General features: G+C 46.5%; 1 protein-coding gene across 3 annotated transcripts in view; it reads right to left on the bottom strand.

The window, feature by feature from the left end:
- Lyn (LYN proto-oncogene, Src family tyrosine kinase) overlaps window positions 1-18349 on the bottom strand; it is an 85176-nt gene that overhangs the window by 63362 nt on the left and 3465 nt on the right. Inside the window, exons 1-3 of one of the 3 annotated variants that reach the window (XM_005396077.2) lie at window positions 16369-16381; window positions 2916-3052; window positions 116-161 (exon numbers count right to left, since the gene is read on the bottom strand). In XM_005396077.2, the coding sequence (XP_005396134.1) occupies window positions 116-161; window positions 2916-3047 (178 nt within the window). In that variant the 5' untranslated portion in view covers window positions 3048-3052; window positions 16369-16381. Of the gene's footprint in view, window positions 1-115; window positions 162-2915; window positions 3053-16368; window positions 16382-18349 lie in introns of those variants that run through there. The other 2 variants (XM_013520168.1, XM_005396078.1) reach the window with 2 other exon arrangements.

Genomic DNA, 18349 nt, shown 5'->3' with positions numbered 1-18349 from the left:
TATGTTATATATTTTTTCCTTCAATAAAAAGTAATTACAAACCTCCTGGACAATGACTTTATAGAGGCTCTAGCAGTAAGGAACAAACATTAACTATGTTGCTAAGAAAACATACCTTTAGCTTGAAACCTCTGTCCTGGTAAGAGCTGAGATTCTGGAACCTACAAGAGAATAATTATTATAAAAAATGATTTATACTCAGCCTTTTCTACTCACATTCATTTGTGTATCGTTCTCCTAACAGCAGCGCGTGGGTTCGAATTTGCTAACTGACTAAGCTGGACCGAGGGCCGCGCACAGAGAAAATTGCGTGGAGCGAGATCGCGACCTACGCGGGGCGCTGCTCTTCTTTCTAAGAGTCACTGGCCTTGCTGGCGGGCACTGAACAGGGCTCTGGGTGGCAGCAGCCCCGTGCCTGCCCACTGTCGTTTCCTTCATATTTGGTAACAGAACCTTATGATTATTTAACGTGGCAATTTGCCCCGCTCAGAGGCCTCCTGCAAGCCTCCAGCCCCGGTGCTGATGGGGAGGGAGCCCAGCAGCTCCGCGGCCTGTGGGCACTTCCAGGGCCTCCTCATTTCTCTCGCTTCCTTCTTTCTGCTTGGTCACAAGGGAAGGCTGGAGCCCCAGCAGCCATGCAAACCAAACACCGGGGACAGCAGCAGGAAGGACAGAAGCAGCCGGGCCCTGATAATTCTGCAGGATTATCACACCAGCCCACCTCCACGTTTCCTGGACCTGTAGAAAGGCATGTGGCCAGGGCTGCCGCTGGCCGCGGGGAGCAAATCCTAGCTGGTCCAGGCTCGCGCTGGGCTGACCCAGACTCCGCTGTGGACACAGAGGACGCCACGGATAGCGTGGCAGGGAAGGGAGTTGCTGAGCAGGGCCTGAATGCACAGCAGGCCACCTTCTCCCCCCAGTGCCACGGTGCGGCCCTGTGAGGTCTGGCGGCCTCGCCTAAGGAAGGCGCTGCCAGGGCCTACGCCACGGCCGTGAGCGTTTCTGCTTCCTTGATCAAAGTGATTTCATGGAACTGGAAGAAAATGGATTATCCTTCAACTGGAGTTTTTATGAAAGTCAGCCTATAAAATCTCAAATTCTGTGAGGAGGGAAAAGTACTACACCAAAGGGTCTGCCATGGGTCCATGTTCTCCTTCCAGACTTATTCAAAGAAGTTCTACACTGATTTTTTAAAAATTGAGTCATTTAGATTTGCCTAATCAGGAAATATGATTTATTTTACGTGATTCAGAGGCAATAATTAGATGAGAAACTAATTAAAAGCAGCAAGAGGATTTGCAAAGATCAGAGACTTAACGTACAAACATTGTTAATGCTTTTTGTCTTAAGGACATCTCACTGCTTGAACTCATAAGCTCCGTGATCTTGACTCATCCACCTGAGCAGCCGGGGCAGCAGGCAAATGTCACCCCGTCCAGTCCACCTTAATACCTTCCGTAAGAACAAAAGATGTACACTATACATGACTCCTATACTGGTGCTCTAGATCTTTCCTTAAAACAGCTTTTCCTAGAGGGCTGGTGGATTTGCAGCAATTTGACATCACCTCTTCCTTAGACCCAAATGCAATCAGTCCCTGGCATGCATCTGGCACAGCTGGTGGGGCTAAGAATGATATTTATGGCCACAGAGGCCAAACGCATCGGCTCATGAAGCACAGGCATCTGTGGACCACACAAGGTACAAACAAAGACACTTACAGTATACGTGAGGGAATTGAAAGATTTCAAACATGTGTACGTACATCTCTGCTTTCTAACTGGAGTTTTAATATCCCTTACTCTGAACAAGAGGAGAAAATGGACGCAATTTTGTACTAGTCTCTTTTGTTTTTCTGAATAAGGACATCTTCATTTTACCATTTAAGAACAAAACCAAAATAATAACAACAACAAAAGAAACCCTTGGGTTTAAAGCACGTAAGGCTATAGCATTGGGTACCAGAAATAAATAGGTCTTTTTACAGGGAGCTCTGAAGTCTAAAAGAAGACTATCTGCGACTCAGGTTCCTCTCATTTTACTTTCTGTTGATCATATTTATGTACTATGTAGTTCCATAACTGTACATCTTTATGTAACATGCCTTAAATTTCTACACTGAAGCTGGATATGGCGGTACACGCTTATAATTCCGGCAACCTGGGAAGCTGAGGCACAAAGATGGGAAGTTAGAGACTAACTTAGCAATGAAGTGAGGCCCTCTCTCAGAATACAGAGGGGCGAGGCATATTTCCCAGTGCAAAGGCCTGCGGTCAGTCTTCAATATCACATTGATGTGTATTTACCATCAATAAACAATTAAAGCTACTAATAATCTTATATACTTGGAGTAGACTCATTTTTATCTGTAATTTAACATGTTAGAATGGTAATGTGTATATCCAGAAACATCATGCATGTTAATTTAGTAGTATAACTTCTAGTGTGAATCCAGTATTTTTTTGTGTGTATGTTAGGTCTATAGTGCTAATCTCATTTTTTTTTTTGAGATACGGTCTCGCTATGTATTTCATGTTAAATTCACTATGTAGCCCAGGCTGGCCTCAGACTCACAGCGATCCTCCTGCCTCAGCCTCCGGAGTATGGGGATTACAGGTGTGTGCCAACACCCTGGGTTTCACTACCTATCTTAACTCACCAGTAACAGGAAAGATGGTTTTCTCTACACAGGAAAATGTGACCAAATGCCTATTTATTGTCCAATAAGTGGCTTAGTTTTCCCTAAACTTTTTACACGGTCTTCAAAGGATTAATTTATGAGGCATATCAGAAATTATTTGGGACCCAAGCAATCCATGTGATATTTGTATGCATATATTACAGGTGGGGGATTAAATAGGGCAGCCATACTTTGAGCCTGTGGTGGGAATTCTCCCCTGAGACTATCTACTTACTGGCCTTTGCTGCTTATTGGACGTTGGATCTCTCACATAAATAGTTCGGTCAGTATTACGTACTGGTTGAGTCTTCAAATCTATTCCATCGTCATTCAGATGGTCTTTCCTTTTTGATTTTATACATCCCATATTTCCTGTTGGAATATAAAAACAGTAATATTGTTTTACTATTCCAGAACTGGCTTCAAGCCATTAGAAATCTCTCCATTCAAGAAGAGAAAAAAGAATACATTTCATTCTTTACCACACACAAATACACTCAAAGGTGGATAGTTCACGAACAGGTTTGCTTGTTCATCCATTCATTTGTTCATTCACTCATTCATAAATATTGACTGAGCATCAGTGTTCTGTCATCCAGACATAATTTCTATTCTAAATATTTTTGTGGCAAAGATGAATGAATTTAAATTATGGTACAAAGTCAACGACAGGCTGCAAGAGACCTAAAAAAGACCCCTAACTCAGGCAAGAGGAAAAGCAGGCGGCCAGGGCAGCTTGGTGAAGGAGCTGCTCCATGCCTTGAGACAGGAGGGGCATGAGCCAGGTGTCAAAGTCAGCGACGGGGTTCCAGGAAGAAGGAACTTCATGCGAAGCACGGTGATGGCAGGGTGGCGCGGCCACTTCAGGAACTGGTTCAACAACATTCGGCCCCTTCCGCTAGGAGCAGGCAGGGAGGGCCAGGAGTGTGGGGGTGGGGGTGGAGAGGACAGCACATGCCGGGCACAATGCTGGTGACTTGATTTTTACACCCTGACCCATCCCGCGGGCCTCAGGTTGAACCTACACTTTAAAAACAAGGTATCTGTCATGATTTCCCAGAAGGTCCTACAGGGCAGCGGTTCCCTGGACACGGTCTAGGAAATTCTTCTGGGGCCCAGTGGGGGCTTGGTGCTTCCCACTCTGGAGCACTGCCAAATCTGGGGGCCAATTCTTAGAACTTCAGAGGAAAGAGAGGTGGCTTAGAGCTGAGGAGAAACGTGTTTGTCAGGCAGTACCGGGGAGGAGCAATGCTGAGAAACTCCCGCTGCCTCGAGCTCCTCGAACTGCTGTGGCCACGCCCCACCTCTGCCGGTTCCTCGCAGGCTCCCAGCGGCCTGGGGACTGGCCTTGTTTACCATTTCCTTTGCTAGGTATGAAGCTCTAAAGGACAGCCACGCCTCTTTCTGAAACTAGCCAGGGGTAGTTCCCAAAATAAAGGAGAAGCAAGTACTTCTTTGATTCAAAACAGCACCCTGTGTGTGTGTGTGTGTGTGTGTGTGTTGAAGTTTCTGAAATGGAGATAGGTTCTAAAGATGGCCCGTACATTGGTGGGATGAGTTTTGGGCTTGATTTGTAAGTGAGCAGGAGTTCTTTTTTTCAGCTACCTCTGCTAACTGATCATCGGCCTTAGGGTGCCTTACAGATGAGTGAATGCAGGAACAGGAAGTCCTGGAAATGCTGGCCCTGAGCAGGAGGCAAGCTCTCTGCAGAGGAGCCTTGTGTGGGTCCCCTTGGCTGACTCCGCAGCAGCCTCACTCCCATCCTGCTTCTGAGGCCCCTGGGCCCTGGCCCCGGGCCTGTGTGTGTCTGTCCTCCAGACCCCACACAGAGCTTACTGCCCCAGACCAGAGAGAGGAAGCCGTGCTCCACCCATAACACCATGATTCACGTTTGTGTGTGTGTGGCACTGTGACATGAACCCAGAGCCCTGACACTCAGCTACATCCCAGCCCTTTTAAAAAACCTTTTATTTTTTAACGTATCTTGCCGAATCGTTGAATTGCCCAGGCTGGGCTCCAATTATGATCTCCTGCCCAGCCCCTCAGCCCCTATCACTGCTAAGTGATAGGTGCGCACCGCCAAGCCTGGCTGCCACGGACGCTCTGACTGGCCATCTTCCCACCTAGTTCCGTTACCAATCCGCTTCTTTTCGGTGAGCTCCCCCGGCTAGAATGGAGGTGCGTGGGACACCAGCACCTCCCCGGCCGCCTGCAGTATTTCCAGAGCTAACAGCACCCAGCGCAGGTGCTCAGAGCATAGCTACCGAGAGAACAGACAAACAGGCCGAGTGGCTTGGGCTGCCTCGCGTGGCACAGCTGCAGGCTCACCAGGACACCTCTCGTGGAAAGGGAGGACGGAAAAGGAAGGCCAATACCCACGTCAGGCTGTCATTTTAAGAGCAAGTGGGCAGAGGCCTCTGGAGCTCACCGCAGGTGTGTAGGAAACGCAGGAGAGAGAGTGACGAGGTGCTCGGAGAAATGCAGAAGGTGCCCTACGCTGAAGATGAGCCATGGTCGGCCTACGGGAGGGGCAGGCCCAGAGGTACTCCTCGCGGAAAGGCTGCAGGGCCAGCGGGTAACTCCGTGTTGGAGTGTTTGCCTCGCACATCTGAGGCCTGGGTTCCATCCCCAAGGTGGAGGGAGAGACAGAGGGAAGCACACAGCTGAGATAGCTGGGGAAGTCGGAGTTGGTCTGGGAGAGAGACCAGGAAACTGTTAGTCTCCGTCAGGTGCTAGTGGTCCTGCGGCTGTACGGGACACAGCATCGGGGAGATGCAGGTGGAGGTGTGCGGGGTAAGGCTCAAGGTCTCAGCAACTTTTAACACTTCAGGCACGACCGGGGGGCAAAGGTGTCCAAATGTTTCAAATCTAGTGAATCTAGGGCAGAAGACAGTCTTTCATTATTTTCTGCAATTTGAAAGTTTTAAAGCAGAAGTTGGATGGGAGGGGAGAGGAGGGTATTAGGGACAACATGTAAATCGTTCTTCGGCATGGTGCGGACCCCGAGGCGCATCTGTGTGTGCGGGAGGCCAGAAACGAGATCAGCAGGCTCGTCGGGCGCTCCTCCCACAGCAAGCCCAGGACTCTCTGGCTGGAGTGATGCAGGGAACCTCTAATTCTGAGAGAACCCTAGGAAATGAGGAGAGGGGGTGGGCCAGCATGGGAAAATCTGCCCCTGGAGTCCCAAAGTGTCCAGAGGAAGAGGCGATGGCTACAGTCAGAGGGCAGCGGTCTTGGGTACAGGAATGAAGAACAAACAAAAAGGTGGGTGGGCGCGGGGCGTGGACCGAGAACACCATGCTAACACCATGTCCTCTGTCCATGCTTCGTTTGTTTACCTGCTTGTATCACCACAGAGAACTGAGAACCAAGTGTGTGTATCACAGATGAAAACTGGCAACAGCACTCCGTATGGAGAATTGGCATAACCTCATGGCTTAGACAGCGCGGGCCTCCCGTCACCCCCTTCAGGAAGAGAGCTCAGCTTTGAAGCCCTGCAGTTCAGAAAGGGAAAACCCACAGGGCACCTCTTATCATGTGGCAATCAGTAACCCAACCGCTAACCGAGTCCTGTAATTCCGCATGCTGCGTGACGGTGTCGAAGGGTAGAAAATACTCCATGCCTGACAGAAACTGAGAATGCAATTACACTTCTCCGAGTTCTGTGAACTATACTTGGCAGTAATGTGCACCTTAGTATTCTTAATTAAATGTTGATCACATGCTGCACGTCTCATTTAAGGCATTATTATGCCCTCTTTACAGAGGCTGCGAGAGGGTCCTGAGCGGAAGAGCTGGGCCTCACTCACACTCCGCTTCGGCCCGAAGTCCAAGGCTCGCACCAACCCCACAGCCTGCGCTCTATGGCTTTGCTGTGTGATGTCTGTTCTGCAAGTTCTGTTTCATTAATGACGCTAATGAAGACAGTGTTTCACAGCCTACCCTTCTCAAATGGGTATGAAACTCTTTATCACAAAAAAGTCAATAATGAAGTTAATCAAATGAAAGCAGAGAAGCAATGAGAAGAGGAAAGTGCGTGTGGTTACGCTGTGGGTAACACATCTGTGCAACTGAGCTGCATGTGTGCCCGAGTTCTGCCGGCAGGAAGGGCCAGAGGACGCCGAAGTCACTCAGTGGAGAGGAGAGGGGCCAAGCCTTCATGGGGAAGTGAGTCCCCAGCTGGAATTCTAAGTTCACCGACGGCAGACGTAAGTGCTGTGGATGATACACGCTTGGCAATGCCTCCAACACTGCTTTTAACAGCAAATAAAGGTCCATTTTCTATGGGGAGTCTCGGGTTAAAAATTATCATAATCATTGACAAGGTGACAGGCAAATACAACCCCGGGGTGTTCCTCGGGAATGCTCAACTCCGTGGTCTGAAGAGATCCAAGCAGCTGGGCAGCCCCTCTGCTCACGAGGGGCACACATCAACACCTACACCAGCTGCTGTGACAATGACAGGCTGCTGACGTCACTTTCCAGAAATTTTCTCATGGGAACACACATCCATTAGAGGGGGCCCCTCCTAGTTCAAGGGCCTTAGACTATTAAAAGAATAATTTAAAACAAAAAGTAACCCAGTGTAGTGGCACAGGCCCGTAACCCCAGCTACCTTGGAGGCTGAGGCAGGGGGATTGGAAGTTTGAAGCCAGCCTGGGCAACTTAGCCAGACCCTGTCTCAAAATAAAAAGGGCTGGGGATACAGCTCGGTAATGCAGTACTCGCCTAGCACGTACCAGGCCCTGGGCTTAGTCTCTGGTACTAAAGATTGAAAAACAAAAAGCCAGCAACACCAAAAAGCAGACTCTGGAATGACAGGCTGGAGCTGCTTGTTACCACCCTGCCTCCTTGGTAGGCTCCAAGGCGCCTAGACACTGCTCACCCGCTCAAAGAAGCAGTTGTGCACCTGGACCCTGCTGCTGGGGACCTGCACAAGGACACCAGGACGGTCACGCTAGCATCACTTGTGTTACACACAGCCCGTCTAGATGTTTAGCAACTTTTCATCAGATTTGGGCGAACCGGCAGGTATGCTACCCGGTATCTAGCCTTCTTTCCTCTGCCACATACAGGGTTTTAAATTAGTCACCATTCACATCAGCAGAACTTAAAGGAACCAAAATAGAAAACTGGACGTCACTTTTCACCCACGAAGAAAAACAGACTCTCCTGGTGTCTCCTTCCCCTCCTCCCTCTCCTCTCCTCTCCTCTCCGACCTGCTCTATGGTTATGAGTCCCAGAATATGAATCTATGAACTGCTCATATAACTGTGGATCTTAACACTAAAATGAAGTTACTGTGATTTGACTCCTCATGACGTAAACACCTTGCCTTATAAAAAGCCATCAAATAAACTGTGTTGGTGTCACGCCTGTGTTTACTGTGACACCCGCACCCACTCTGTCTGTCCAGCTGCAAGCCCCTCTTTTTCCCCCTTCCCAGATGGAGTGCTTCGTTGCAGTTGGAACTTCCCAGCGAGTGAGTTACTCAGCAAAGGCTCTGGAAAGTTCTGCGGTCTGACCTCCTCGCTCCTGACCTTGCACCACCAAGTGGCCACTTGCCGAGAGCAGCGTGACCTTAAATGTCACGCGTCAGAGGCAGTGCGCTCCGCGGACTGGGACAGGGGTCAGCAAGTGAGGGTCTGCTCTGGGCTTGCATTTCACAAGCGAGGAAAGTGAAGCTCCAACAATACAGGGTCTCAGATACAAAGGGGCGTGGTCCACCTTGATTAAAGGTGCACTTTTATATATATATTATTTTATGGAAAAAAGTAAAACAAAGTTTCATGACAAAATAATAGGAGAATAACAATAGTTAATACATCGCATATTGTTATCTTTAAAGTAGTTACCCAGAGTACAAGATATGGGGATAAAAAATTCTCCAACTGATATTAGCACAAACCTTTCTTCTCAATGAACTAAGAGATACCAGTAAAACTAACTTGAATTTTTTTCCTTTTCCATATCTTTCTTTCCCCTTTCCCGAATCCTACTTCCACAATGTCTACTGTACCTTTTAGACCTTATTTACTTTTTCAGTTTCTCACACCAGGGAGACAATGCTACAGATGTGAATCTGATTTATTTCACTTATGAGTATGGTCGCCAGCTGCATCCATTTACATATAAAAGTCTCAAGTTTGTCCTTCTTTACAGCTGAATAGTACTCCACTATATACAAATACATCTTTTTTTATCCATTCCTCAGTTGATGGACATTTGGGTTGTTTCCAAGATTTAGCTATTACAAATTGTGCAGCTATAAACATGAGTGCACATATATCATTGTGGTATGATGTTTTTAATTCTTCTAGGAAGATACCCAAAAGAGGAATAGATGGGTTGAATGGGACCTCTAATCTTAGCTTTTTGAGGAATCTCCACACCGATTTCCACAGTGGTTGCACCAGTCTGCACTCCACAACAGTAGAGAAGCGTTCCTTTTTCCCCACAGCCCCGAGGCATTTTGTTACTGGTTGATTTCTTGGTGATAGCCATTCTTTCTGGGGTGAAATGGAATCTCAGTGTTGTTTTAATCTGCATCTCTCGAATGACCAATGATGTTGAGCATATTTTCATGCATTTATTCGCCATTCGTATTTCTTCCTCTGAGAAGTGTATTTGTCTCAGATGCCCATTTTTGGATTGGGTCTTTGAATTTGGAGGGTCTGATTTTTTTCAATTTTTTGTATGTTCTAGATAGAAGTCCTGTGTCTGAGGAACAATTGGCTAAAATTTTTCCCACTCTGTGGGTTGTCTTTTCACACTGTTGGTGATTTCTTTTGATGTGCAAAAGCTTTTTAATAAGGTGAGATCCCCGTTGTTAAAGCTGCACTTCTTTACCCACCCAACACTGCCTCTGTGGACGGAGCCTCGCCCTCCTCCAAGGGTTTCCTAGCTTAGGGAGCCTAGGAAGATAAAAGAGGAAGGAAGTCCAAGGAAACAGACACCATGTACTGATCCCAAACCAAGGTGACCTGGAAGTTCAAAGGCAGCTTCCAATGTGCCGGGGGCCGTCGGCAGGAATTCACCCTGCAGTGAGGCCCCCGTTCTCGCCCCTCCACTCCACCCTCAATTCTATCACTCAAGAGACTTCCTCTGTCCCCAGTGCAGAGACCCTCGGACCCACTTCAGCTGCTCTCCTTCCTACTTCACTTCCAGGAACGGGACTACCCAAGAGTCGCAATGCTTTCTCCACACCACCCACGAGAGCACCGGTAGTTTGGTGCTTTTTCCTATCAGAAAAGCTTTCTCACTAGCCCAGGGGGACAGAAGAGGACGGAGTAGCAGAAGAGAACGCCACAACCAAACCATTAATCCCTATCTCAAGCAGTTCAGTCTTCTGTCAATTTTTCTGACTCCCTTTTGCAGGAGAGAGATGAAAAACAGGTGGCCAGACTCTACTTAAGCAGCTAAGATTTTCTTCTTATTTGCCAGGGAAATCATCTCCAACCCCTCTCTGGTACGTTTCCTCCATAAAATCTCCTTGAAAACGGGAGCCAGCACAGCTGCTAGGCCGGTTACCTGTCCTGCTCCCTGTGGTCATGCTGTGTGGGCCTGGGCCATAGACTGGCTGCTGGGTCTCCCCGGGTGTTGCTGAGTCGGGACTGTTACACGGACGAGGGGGCTTCTGCACCTCTGAGAAGCTTTCACAAGGGGTGCAGGTGGCGTGGGCCACCTCTGACTCCTCTGTCTCAGCACCTTCTCTCCTTCCTTCGTTCAGGTGTGAGACACAGAGTGAAGAAAGAAACAGGTCCTTCCTTCAGTCCTAAAGACGTCCCTCCCAGTCATCTCACTCAAGACTGGGGTTTTCTGTCCAGCTGCAAAATCCGCACTCCCTAGCGATTAAACGCTGCAGGTCACCGGGACAGGGTTTGGAGGCGCCAAGCCAGCGTATTTGGTAATCCCTCAGAGGACTCTCGTCTTACATGGGCCACCCGCGGTCTGTGAGTGGGGCTGAGCCTTCAGGCTCCCCTAAAAGGGAGCAAGCTGTGATTCACGTGAAGAACTGCTCTGGAAAGCCTGGAAAGACTAGAACCTCAACCACGAGGTCTAGTAGTCCCCACCCCTTTACCGTCAGGGGTCACTGGGGAGGTGTGGGTGGGCGGTAGCTTCAGGGCTGTCTAGGAAAGTTCAGGGTCCACACTCCCAGACGCAGAGGGAGGGCTCCGGGCCCGACGGAGGGACGTGCGTCTCTCTTCACTCCTGTCTGACACAGGAAGAAGCACGGAGGAGAGAGCCACGACAGAAGAGCCAAGGCATCTTGGGGCTCCCCCTGTCAGCCTGTGCAAGGTTCCCAGGGGATCCAGAAGGTCTTTAAAGCCAGCATAACGCCCCCCAGACAGGAGCGCCCAGTGAAATCTCAGCAGCTGGTCTACAGCCCAGACTACCCGGAAACCACAGCCACGCAGAGGACGGGAGGATGGGTGGTTTCCTCCTGCACAGCCAGAGGGCAACCCTGTCCCCACCCAGACAGCACCCCAGCGAGGAGCCAGGGAAAGGTGAGGAGCTAAGCTTGGATTTTCGAGAAGTGGAGGGAAAAAGAAGTAGAGAGGAGAAAACAGGTCACTGCACCTGGGACGAGCTGGACCCCTGGCAAATTAAGGGTGTTTCCTCTGCCTGCTGCACTTCTGAGGGCTGAGGAAAGAACAGCCACCAAATGCATTTTCTTCCCTCCACAGCTGAACGGCCATGTGTAAATACGGCAAGACCGTGACACATAAGATGTGGAAAACACAAAACCACTGACCGGGACAGTCAAAGATGAGTTTTACAGCATGTGAGTTTTAACTAATAAAACTTTAATGTTAAAATGGCCCCTTTACAAAAAAGAGGGCTTTCACATGGTAAAGCTTGTATATTCTTGGGAGGCTGAGGCAGGAAGATTGCTGAGAGTTCGAGACCAGCCTGGGCTACAAAGTGAGCTCAAGGCCAGCCTGAACTGCATGGTGAGACCTTGTTTCAAAAAGACAATCAATCAATCAATCAATAATAGAAATGCAATCACTGAGTTTGGCAGAAGAGGGTCAGTGATACACAGATCTTTGCGTAAAAGGATACTTATTATGGGACTGTTGGAAAGACCACACAGAAATATGCTTCTTTCCCAAATAATGGTCATTGGTTACATAAAAATGGATCGATTCTTAAACTAGATTTCACCAAAAGCCAGTTCTCTCAGGGTTTCCATTTACAAGATGATTAATTCACCAAAATTTATATCTTTTAGCTATTGTGAGGCTTATATAATTTTATATTAGGCAGGATAGATTTAACAGAATAAGATTATAAGAATTTGTATTAGTTGGAGTCATTTTAATGATTTGAGTAGTATACAGTAATTCTTATCAAATATAATTATTTTAAAAGTGTTTGAGAATTTCTATGTAGTCTATTAAGGAATGTCTTCATTTTAAAAGCCAAGAGTTGTTGAGTTTACTTAGAGCAATCTTAACCTAGACAATAGTAATTAGTAGCTCAAGTTTTAATATGAGGTATGATTACTTCTGCAGTGTAGTTTATTAGCTTATTTCTTACTTTACATATCCTTATATTTTTAGGATTTTGAAAATTCTTAGGGTCAGAGACGTAGATCAGTCGTAGGGCACTTGCTTACGATGTGAGGTTCAGGATTTAACCTCCAGCAGCCCCCACCTCCACATGAAAAGTATATTCACAATATATTTGAATGAAAGAAATGTGAAAAAATATAAGACAGATATTACATATATAAAATACCATTTTTGGGTGAGAGCAAATGAATAAATGAGCACAAAAAAAGTCTAGGAATAAATGTGATAAAGTATAATATTCACCTAGAAGTGACGGAGTTATAGGTATTTTTTCCCATTAAAAATATACATTTTAAAATCAGGTATTATGGTACATGCCTTTAATGCCAGTACTCTGGGAGGCTGAGGCAGGAGGATCCCAGGTTGGAGGCTATCTCGGCAATTTAGTGACTTCATAAGACCCTTTCTCAAATTTTTTAAAAATGAGGGTCTAAAGATTTAGCTCAGTTCAAAAGTACTAAGTTCAGCTCCCAGTACCATCCAAAAAAAGGAAAACAAAAAAGTTTTAAGTGATTTTGTTTTTTTTACACATTATATATATGCGTATAATGTATTTTTATTATAATATAAATACACAAGTTGTGTGTACGTATATAAAGTACAATGTGTTTTATATACGTATAATATATATGTGTATATGGATAGCATTTCTAAGTGATGCACATAATATATACAGTAATACATATAAATTAATGTAATATATAAATAAGATACTCTACATACAGATATTCATCATTTAACTACTGAATTCCATTCCTGTGACTAGGCTGTTAAATGAACTGGTCTTAAATAAAGAGTGGTATATAGTTGTTGTGGTTTGTGTCTGCGTGTCCCCCTAAAGCTTCATGCAGTCATGGGGTAGCTTCTAGAGTTTTTTTGGATCCATGGTCCAATGCTGGGATTATGGGTGTGAGAGCTACACCTGCCCGGGGGTGAGTAGTTTGCATACAATGTAAGGGAGGCAAAGAGCCTTGCTCTCTGCTGCTCTTTGCTGCTTTTGCTGTCTTCTACCGCCATGAACAGTTGCCCTGTGCCATATGCCACCCTGCCTTGGAGCCAGCCGAGTATGGACTGAAACCTCCACAATCTGTGAGCTAAATAAACCTTTCCTTCCTTCATTTTGGGTGTCAGGTATTTTGTCTCATCAACAAGAGAAAAGTAACCAAGATAATAATATATACATTACAATATTCAGAACAAAGAAATGGTCAAAGGAAACTTCAACTGGATGACTTTGCTTTTATTTACATAAATCTTTGATGTGTATCACAACACAAAAACCACAGTACATTCACCAAAAATTGTAGTGCTGTAGAAGAAGCCACCACAGGCCTCCCTGGGCTCCTGGTCCTGCATGGTAAGCTGGAACACAGGTCCCTAACCCAAGGGGCTCCTGACGGACAGCATGCCTCAGCGGAACAGCCGTTAGACAGGTAGGTCCTTACACGAGGAGTATCTGTACTAAATCCAGCACCTACGAATTTTATTTACATTCAATATGTGACACAGACAAGCTATATGTTTATATACAGAAATGGAAACCTTTTTAAAATTTTAAACAAAATAAGAGAATCTGAACCCATGGCCAAAAATGTTGATAGTCTGACTCAGAGAGGGTGCAGCTGGAGTCAAAGTCTTTGCTAAGAATTAAAGAAATGAAATATCATTCATGAAGACTTTTCCTAGACCTGAGGAAAACTCTGGACGTCCAGGAGGAGAGGAGCCTGAGTGTGCTGTTCAGGGACGGGGAGAGACCTGCCAGGGATCTCAGAAGGGGGACCAGAAGGAGCCGTCCTGCCACACGGAACTCCTGTCACTGCAGAGCTGAGGGGCAGAGAAGGGTGGGCGCTTTGGGCCGAGGAAGCAGTCAGAGGAACCTCTCAGGAGAGCTGCCACAAATCCATCGCAGCCGGGGGACGGCACCCACCACTGGGCTCGCCTCCAGTTGCATAACCCTTAGTTGAGCAATTTCACAGAGGAAGACAGGGGATTGCTGAAACAAGTGGGGGTTTCTGTTTGTTTCATTTCTCTTAACAATAAAAGGGAACATTATGAAAACAAGATGAGCTCATAGACTCTGATGGACGGTCGGCAGCTAGGCCATCTGAAGGACCTGACGGGGAAGTGAAGCAGAGCCTGGATTATGCACACAAAACCATTCCAGAAGTGTTACTGCACATCAGCTTTGCTTCCAGACTCAGAATGTTATGCTCAAGGATCCAGTCACCTATGCTCAGATTTATACAAAATTATGCGTTTATGTGCCGTGTAGAGAGTTGAAACAGCTTACATAAAATGCATGCAACATAACACGAACTACTATGAAATCGGAAAAGTGAAACTAAGTCTGGGACACCTAAAAGACTGCTGAACGTTAGCTCATACTGTAAGTTTCTACACAACTGTTAGATGAGGACATTAAATCTACGGAAGCGTAGCTTATCTAGAGGCCAATGTAAAGAGGAAAACATGCACGGATATAAATAAATCTGCTTCTCTACAATAGGGTTCCCTCACCCTCAGTACCATTAACATGTCAAGTAGAAAGTGCTATAGGGGGGGCTGTCCTGTGTATTACATCATATTCAGGAGCACCCGTGGTCTTTGTCCACCTCACGCTTGTAACTTTACCCTCCCACTCCCCAGCCACCACTGTGACAACCAAAAATGTCTCCAGGTACTGCCTAATGCCCCTCAATGAAATCTGCGTGGCAGGAAAACCTGTTTTAATGGCTGGTAAAACCTCAAGTGTTGATATTTCTGTTACAGAGTGGAACAGACCAACATGTTTTCTTAGCAACCAGTGAAAGGTAAGATTTAGATAGATAGATAGATGATTGATAGGACGAACTATTTATAGTGGTACCTCAGTTCAGGAACTTAATTCTTTACACAATTCTGGTGCAAACTGAATTAGACAAGAACCAAATCAAATTTCTCCATAAGGTCACCATGAAACCTCATCATTGAATTTGATTTGATTCTTGTCCAATTCAAGAAATCTTGTCAGATAGATACCTGTTACTACCTGTGAAACATACAGACCTGTACCTGTTGAGACAGGTCCAGAAACTTTCAACGGGAAATTCTATATATTTAACTATAGATGAGGCTCATGAGATAGAGAGAGAAGAGACAGCACGACCTATTTTTCCGACTCTCCACCTTGTGAGGACACTAAGGAGCAAAGCAGTCAAATGAAGATTAGTTACGAACAGAGTTCACTTTCTTTTAAAGAAGCAACAACAAAAGCAACAACAGACTCACTTAAATGAATACTGTGAACAGCATAAGGCCCAGAACTAGAACCTCACACAGGTAACTGACTGGTCCTTGGCAAGGGGGCAGAGGCCATGCAATGAACAAAGGGCAGCCTTCCAACATACCGCGCTGGAACAACTGAGCACCCACATGAAAAACACAGTAACGATCATGATGATGATGATGTGATGATACCACAACTTCAGATCTCATCCCATTCCCAGTCACGGACCCAAATGTAAGGTACAAAATTATCAAGCGCCTAGAAGATAACAGAGGAGAAAAGCTCGACGACTATGAGCTTGGTGATGGCTTTTCACTTTTTTCAAAAGCATGATCTACAGAAGAAAAATGCTGGAGTTGGACTTCATTAAAATTAAAAGGTTTGCTCTGTAAAAGACACCGAAGAAAGAAAACAAAACAGCAAGCCACAACTAGAAGAAAGTACAAAACATGTGTCTGATAACGGACTAGTATCCAAAATATACAATGAACTCTTAAAAATGAATCTTAAGAAAACAAACAACTCAATATAAATTGGTCCAAAGACCTCACAGACATCTTAATAAAGATATTCAGATAGCTAAGTATATGAAAAAATGTTCCATACCCTATGTCTTCTGGAAATTGCACATCAGCATAATGACATATCAGTCGGCCAGAATAGAGCGGCCAAAATCCAAAACAGCAATAACACCGAATGCTGGGAAGGACACAGAGCAGTCGTAGCTCTCTCATTGCTGAGGAAGTGTGGAATGGCGCACCCACTCGGGAAGAAAGTTTGAAAGTTTCACACAAAAGGAAACACGCTGACCGTAAGACCCAGCAGTCGTACACCCTGATATTTACCCAACAGACCTGAAACCTGCACCTGGATGTTTACTGCAGCTTTATTCACAAACGTCAAACCCTGGAAGCAGCCAAGATGCCCTTCACTAGATGAGAGGATAAATGAACCGGCACATCCAGGTAGCAGAGCATCATCGGCACTAAGAGGAAGTGAACTATCAACACACGAGAAGCGACGGAAGTGTGTTAAGTGCGTATTACTAGGTAGAAGAAGCCAATCAAATGGCTGTGTGTTGTGGGGCTCCAACTATGTGACATTCTGGAAACGACAGAAAGCGGGAGAGAGTAAAGACAGCAAAAGAGAGGCGCGGCTGCCGAGGATTTGGGGGGAGACGAACCGAACAGACGAAACACAGGAGTTTTAGCGCCCTGCAACTACTCTATGGGATGCTGCAGCAGTGGGCACATCTCATCATACTTTCGTCAAGATCTGCAGAACCTAAAATGCAGCACGAACCCTAATGAAACCTGCAGACCTGAGTTAACGTCCCAACACTGGCCCACCAGTGGTAGCACATGGACCGCACTAGTGCACGAAGTCCCCATATGAAACACGCACCGGTGGGAAAAGCTAATTTCTTCTCAATTCATCTGTAAATCTAAAACTACTCTTAAAAGTTTATTAATGGCCAGGCAAGGTGGCACATGCCTGTAACCCCATCACTCGGGAAGCTGAAGCAGGAGGATCCCTGTGAGTTTGAGGCCAGCGCGGGCTACATTGTGAGTTCAAGGTCAGCCTGGACTACATAGCGAGACCCAGGCTCAAAAAACCCAACCAATCAATCAATCAAACAAATGCCCTCAAAATATAGTTGGAGGGTGTGGTGGCATGCACCTGAAACCCCATCTACTGGGGAGGCTGAGGCAGGAAGATCACTAATTCAAGGCCAGCCTGAGCAACTTAGAGAGAGCTTCTCTCAAAACAAAATCTAAAAAGGGCTGGGATGTACCTCAGTGGTAAAGTGCTTGCCTAGCATGTGTAAAACCATGCGCTCAATCCCTAGTGTCACAAAAATAAATAAATAAATAAATAAATAAATAGCAGACAGCAAACATGGCGAGCTACTTATACGCCCTGTTCACTGGCTCCCAGTGTGACCTCTTGGACTTTCACAGTAGCTGGGAGACAACCCGCTCTCCAGATGTCTCTCGGGCGGCTGCGCCAGCCGTTCTGCTCCCCCATCATTACCTCAGGGGTAATAACAGCAGCATTCCCCGGAGTGGTGCTGGAGTTGAGATGTACCCCTTAGTGACAAAGGCACAGAAAATCCTTCTCCCTCGCGGTCTGGCACATACAAGCGGTGACACTGGTAAAGTCCAAGGGTTACAAAACCAAGCAATGATCTGAACCTGGGCCAAGATTCTAAACAGCAAGGAAATAAGGTGGAGGAAGAACTGGAAACCCTTCTTTGGACTGAGCGGGAAGCCAGGGCAGTGATGTACCGACTGGCTTAGCTGTGTAGTACAGGGGTCTGAAGCAGAATTGTGTCCTTTAAATGCTCCCGAGGAGCCTCAGGATGGAGAATAAGAAACCAGAGGACATGGCTGTGCCCAAGCTATTCTCTTAAAAGTAGGGATGGGCGCTGGGGATTTAGCTCAGCGGCAAAAGCGCCTGCCTGGCAAGCGCAAGGTCGTGAGTTCGGTTCCCGGTACCGGAGAAAAACCCAAAAAAAATAAAAAATAAAAAAAAAAAAATAAAAGTAGGGATGGTCAAGAAGTGCCATGAGACTGTGCGCTGGAGCAGCCTGTCGTTCCCAAACGGCGTGCTGGGGAGCCCAGGGTGCCCTGTGAGCCACAGCGCTGTCACAGCGTATTTTAAGTTTTCAAAAGAAACGCAACGAGCTCTTGTCAGACAGCATCAGGGCTCCTAGCTCAGGTAACTTCAGCTTCAACATCAGCTCACGCTGTGTTCCTTTAACATCAGCACACTTACTTTCGTGAGACCAGGGTTCTGCGGTTGCTGTGATGAAAATGCCGGAGT

This window comes from Chinchilla lanigera, unplaced genomic scaffold (assembly GCF_000276665.1).
Source record: "Chinchilla lanigera isolate Chin_1 unplaced genomic scaffold, ChiLan1.0 scaffold00053, whole genome shotgun sequence".
Taxonomy (NCBI): Eukaryota; Metazoa; Chordata; class Mammalia; order Rodentia; family Chinchillidae; genus Chinchilla; species Chinchilla lanigera.
Note: the sequence above shows the minus strand (reverse complement) of the source record. Positions and strands in the feature narration are given on the sequence as shown.